This window comes from Myxocyprinus asiaticus, chromosome 32 (assembly GCF_019703515.2).
Source record: "Myxocyprinus asiaticus isolate MX2 ecotype Aquarium Trade chromosome 32, UBuf_Myxa_2, whole genome shotgun sequence".
NCBI classification, from domain to species: domain Eukaryota; kingdom Metazoa; phylum Chordata; class Actinopteri; order Cypriniformes; family Catostomidae; genus Myxocyprinus; species Myxocyprinus asiaticus.
Window position 1 is genome coordinate 19,870,001 of NC_059375.1, and position 5,679 is coordinate 19,875,679.

The 5,679-nt window shown below is 35.9% G+C and overlaps 1 protein-coding gene across 5 annotated transcripts in view; it reads left to right on the forward strand.

Moving 5' to 3' along the window:
• The window catches only part of LOC127423413 (transmembrane protein 130-like), an 11,041-nt gene extending 6,828 nt beyond the window's left edge, over nt 1–4,213 (forward strand). For 3 of the 5 annotated variants that reach the window (XM_051667677.1, XM_051667675.1, XM_051667676.1), the window contains 2 exons: nt 2,394–2,509; nt 3,129–4,212. In XM_051667677.1, the coding sequence (XP_051523637.1) occupies nt 2,394–2,509; nt 3,129–3,266 (254 nt within the window). In that variant the 3' untranslated portion in view covers nt 3,267–4,212. Of the gene's footprint in view, nt 1–2,393; nt 2,510–3,097 lie in introns of all 5 variants that reach the window. The other 2 variants (XM_051667674.1, XM_051667672.1) reach the window with 2 other exon arrangements.
• Nucleotides 4,214–5,679: the final 1,466 nt, after the last annotated feature.

The following is a 5,679-nucleotide window of genomic DNA, read 5'->3' on the forward strand; positions in this document are numbered from 1 at the left end:
GCAGGTGTGATGTTCGGATGTACCGATCCCGTGCAGGTGTTGTTACACGTGATCTGCCACTGCGAGGACGATCAGCTGTCCTTCCTGTCTCCCTGTAGTGGTGTCTTAGGCGTCTCACAGTACGGACATTGCAATTTATTGCCCTGGCCACATCTGCAGTCCTCATGCCTCCATGCAGCATGCCTAAGGCACGTTCACGCAGATGAGCAGGGACCCTGGGCATCTTTCTTTTGGTGTTTTTCAAAGTAGAAAGGTCTCTTTAGTGTCCTAAGTTTTTATAACTGCGACCTTAATTGCCTACCACAGGTGCATGTTCATTAATTGTTTATGGTTCATTGAACAAGCATGGAAAACATTGCTTAAACCCTTTACAATAAAGATCTGTAAAGTTATTTGGATTTTTACAAAATTATCTTTAAAATACAGTGTCCTGAAAAAGGGACGTTTCTTTTTTTGCTGAGTTTATATATACACACTGGTGGACAAATGTTTGGAATAATGTACAGATTTTGCTCTTATGGAAAGAAGTTGGTACTTTTATTCACCAAAGTGGCATTCAACTGATCACAATGTATAGTCAGGACATTAATAACATGAAAAATGACAATTACAATTTGAAAAAAATATTCATAACTTCTTAAACTACTTCAAAGAGTTCTCATCAAAAAAATTATCCACGTGCAGCAATGACAGCTTTGCAGATCCTTGGCATTCTAGCTGTTAGTTTGTCCAGATACTCAGGTGACATTTCACCCCACGCTTCCTGTAGCACTTGCCATAGATGTGGCTGTCTTGTCGGGCACTTTTCACACACCTTACAGGCTAGCTGATCCCACAAAATCTCAATGGGGTTAAGATCCACAACACTCTTTTCCAATTATCTGTTGTCCAATGCCTGTGTTTCTTTGTCCACTCTAACCTTTTCTTTTTGTTTTTCTGTTTCAAAAGTGGCTTTTTCTTTGCAATTCTTCCCATAAGGCCTGCACCCCTGAGTCTTCTCTTTACTGTTGTACATGAAACTGGTGTTGAGCGGGTAGAATTCAATGAAGCTGTCAGCTGAGGACATGTGAGGCATCTATTTCTCAAACTAGAGACTCTGATGTACTTATCCTCTTGTTTAGTTGTACAACTGGGCCTTCCACATCTCTTTCTGCCCTTGTTAGAGCCAGTTGTCCTTTCTCTATGAAGACTGTAGTGTACACCTTTGTATGAAATCTTCTGTTTTTTGTCAATTTCAAGCATTGTATAGCCTTCCCCAAAACAATGATTGACTGAAGTTTCTAGAGAAAGCTGTTTCTTTTTTGCCATTTTTGACCTAATATTGACCTTAAGACATGCCGGTCTATTGCATACTGTGGCAACTCAAAAACAAATACAAAGACAATGTTAAGCTTCTTTTAATGAACCAAATAGCTTTCAACTGTGTTTGTATATAATGGCAAGTGATTTTCTAGTACCAAATTAGCAATTTAGCATGATTACTCAAAGATAAGGTGTTGGAGTGATGGCTGCTGGAAATGGGGCCTGTCTAGATTTGATCAAAAATGACTTTTTTCAAACAGTGATGGTGTTTTTTTTTTTTTTACATCAGTAATGTCCTGACTATACTTTGTGATCAGTTGAATGCCACTTTGGTGAATTAAAGTACCAATTGCTTTCCGAAACAACAAAATCTGTACAATATTCCAAACTTTTGGCCGCCAGTGTATATATATATATATATATACACACACACACACACACACTGTATATTGCGGGGGGGTTGCAGTGTGAAGCATGCATATATATATATATATATATATATATATATATATATATATATATATATATATATATATAAACTGTGGGTGGAAAAACTTGTTTATAGAGTATGATGTTCCTCATGTGTTGGCACAATAGGACACATTTTCATTTTGAAATTAGGGGGGAAAATGGTATTAGAAATGAAAGATGAGCCATGTGAATGTGCCTGACCATTGAAAATCACTGTGAGCCTGACCATTTAAAATCATTGTTTGCATCTGGATAGAGTATCTGACATCATTTGGAGCAAAGCAATATGGTGTTCAGTGCCAGAGAACAGTGGCAGCAGCTGTTGTGTCTTTAGGTCTTTGATTGTTCATTCATGAATTATGCAGCCTCAGCAATGGAGAAGTTTGAATTACCCAACAGTACAACATTTTGACTTTCAGCTTTTTAAGAAAGTTTAACTTTCCACAGGTTGCAAATGAGATCTAAAGCTGATAGTTAGCTCATTCTGAATCTAAAAATAGCCTATAATGTCCTATGTTACACCAGTCCCATTTCCAGCTAAACTGAGTAGGCCATTTTCTATGTATTACTGTATACAGTACATCCAAGCTCACATGTAAAATATACCTTTTCCTCCTTAGCTGTGAGTCACCTCATCTTTATTTTGCCCAGTGCAGTTGTAATTTTTGCCAGCCTCGTATTCATCTTTGTCTCAGTGTGTCGTCCACGGCAGGAATCCCTCATGTTTAAGGCAGTGGTGAGTGATCCAGATAACAACAGAGATTAACTTAAATACATTCAGTATGTTTTGTGTAAATAGTTGTGTAATTAAGTGCAATATACATTTTTGTCCACTAGAGGTTGATACACACCAAAGTATTTTTGAGGAAACAAATCAGAGGACACATTTGGGTCTGGGCATTAATAATGGCATCAGTATTTGTATACTGCATGGTTGTCCTTTAAGGATAATTTTTTTCTTTGCCTTTCTTTTGTTTTCTTAATTTGAAAAATATATTACATTTATATCACAATTACAATACAATATTGCCCAACACAATTACATTATATAGATTTTATTTCATTTCTGAAAAAAAAAAAAAAAAAAAAAAATTATATATATATATATATATATATATATATATATATATATATATATATATATATATATATATATATAAGTTTTGATCTGAAATGTATACTGTATATATGTATTTCATTAAATATGCACATGTGTAGTCCTTCAGTTTGGCTGAGCTGGAGCATTTTGTTTTGTATGTATTATATGTATAGTTACTATGTTATGAGTGTGTAAATTTTGTTTTCTCTTTTTGTATGTCTTCAGGTGGAAAATATTAATTGTCTCCCTTTTACAGACATTGAGATGCATGCAAATGATGCAATCATCCCCTGCAAACCCATTGCATCATCTTCCTCTTACAGCAATGAAGCCCAGCCTCTTCTTCATTAGCAGGGGCTTCCTACAACACCCAGCCCTGTTAGTCTCACTGTGACTATCCGGTCCATATCAAATTAGCCTGACATTGTCACTGTGAATGACAATATCTAGCCATTCACATTTGAGAGCAAGATAGAAATGGTCAGTCCTGACTCAACACTGTGAATCAACACAATACAGAACCACTGAAAGCTTTTAATTTTGAGTCATTTTTCTCTATGTGAACTCACTAATGACTCTCTCTTTGTTTCTGCTTGTGCTCTTTTTTGTGACAATTAAATTTTATACTTAAGGGTTTTAAGGTTTTACCTTATTAAGGTTTCTAATGGATCTTGGCATTGATTATGAAATTGGAAGAATTAAATTCAGTTCAACAAGGGTGTCTTTCTGAATATTGTTGAACCTAATGAACAACAAGCACTGCTGGCTTTACTTTAGTTTGTGTAAAAGATCATATATATTTGCTAGTGATTATGAGCAAGAGTTTCCTTGTCAAAGACCTAGAGCTCCTTCTCTTGAAATGAATGAGTCTGACCTATATATTCCTGCTGTGATGATCAATGACATTTGCCATCTGCACTGCAAGGTACCAGGAAGACAAGAATTACAGCTCTTAATAATACCTCTCTGGGTTAAAGGGTATGGATGTGCTATGCATCATAGTTTTTGGAATAACCTTGCCCTTCTTCAGCTCAAACTTAGCTGAGGAATTACTCTTGTCCTTGGAAGCATAAAAATAGCAAAAGTATGTGAAAGAACTTGAATAGGTTTCCTCACAAAATTTTATCACAGATTTGTTTCTAGTTTTCATGAGGAAACTGTTGAACAATTAGTGCAATACTGTTGCCTACAAAATTATTATAAATGTATAATTATTGTGGTGACTATCCTTAAGAAAATTGCCAATTCAGTCACTTCTTGGGTCTGCTGAGGTATTTAGATGCCCCTTGTAATTTGAATAAATTGTCCACAATGTTTGAGTCGAGTTCCATGTTTTTATTACTAAAACTGAACTGAAAATTTGATATTTTAAGTAAAAGTGAAGAAATAATTCAGTTGAAGTAGAAATACTGAGAAATATTATGACTCAAGTAAGAGAAAATAAGTAGTTTGCCAAAAAACTACTCAAGTAACTATGTTACAAGTTACTTTATGAAAATTATATTATATATAGTATATACACTTCCATTTTTAGAACACAAAGACATTTTTGTTCTTGAAAGAAATGTATGCTTCCTTTCACCAAGGATGCATTAAATTGATTAAAAATATTGTAAAAATCATTAATTGCAAATTATTATTACGGTTTGAAATAATTGTTTTAAGTGATATTTATTCCATTTTTTCTTTACCCGTGATGGCAAACATATACTGTGCCACCTATTCCTTAAAAAAGCATTCTAAAGTGCTAATTTGGTACTCAAGAAAATTTTCTTATTATTAGAATTGAAAATGGTTGTGCTACCATGCGGAAATCACAATACAGTGGGTTTTTCTCCATTTGGCATTGAGTTCTTACAAGTTGCTTTACACTTTTTTAGTTTTAAATTTTGGTTTTAAAAACAGGCAAAAAGAAACACATTTCTCCTGAAATTCTATTTTCTCCTAAAGTCTATTGTTTTAGAGAGATGAAGGCTATTCCATGCATTACTGTTTTGAAAAAAGAATCTCTAACCAGGATAGAGAGGGAAGTGGATGGCCAGATGCACAACAAAAAGACAAGTAAATCACAGTTTGAGAAACAGACTCCTCACAGGTCCTAAACTAGCAGCTTCTAAATGCTAAAGACCTGCATTGCTGCAAGAGGATTCTTGGACAAACAGACATTTTTAAGAATACAACATATATTTAAATAGAAATAGCCATTTGTAACATTCTAAATGTCAGAAGTCATGTGACGCCATGCAAGGATCAAACATGTGAACAGCGAGCTCTGCACACTTTGCTAGTTTTAATACCTTTTATGACATAAACCGGTGAGATTTGATACACTCTGTTCTATAAATGTTCTAGGAGGACAATGTGTCAAAGAATTCAAAATCCTCAGGCTCTGGAGACATTAAAAGACACTTATGTGTTCAAGCTGACACCCCTGAGCAGGCCGCGGGCCTGGGAGTCGATTTGGTTGGAGAGATGCGGGAAATGTGTCGAGAGATGCTGAACATGTCGGCAATGCTGACAAAGGTCATTGCTGACTTGGAGGATCTTGCTGTGATATGTCGATCGATCACTGCCATGGAGGTGAAGTCTACTGATGTGGTCACAAGAGTGGGGGATGTCGAGAAACGGATCGATTATCTGGAGTCATCTGAGAGGGAATTATCTGCTAATCCGCTAGCGACAAAGGTGGATTTGGAAAGTGTCTGTTGTAGGACATGGAAAACCTTAACCGGTGGAATAATGCCCGTATCGTGGGAGTCCCAGAGGGAGTGGAGGGACAGGATATGGTGGAATTCCTAGATGGGCTC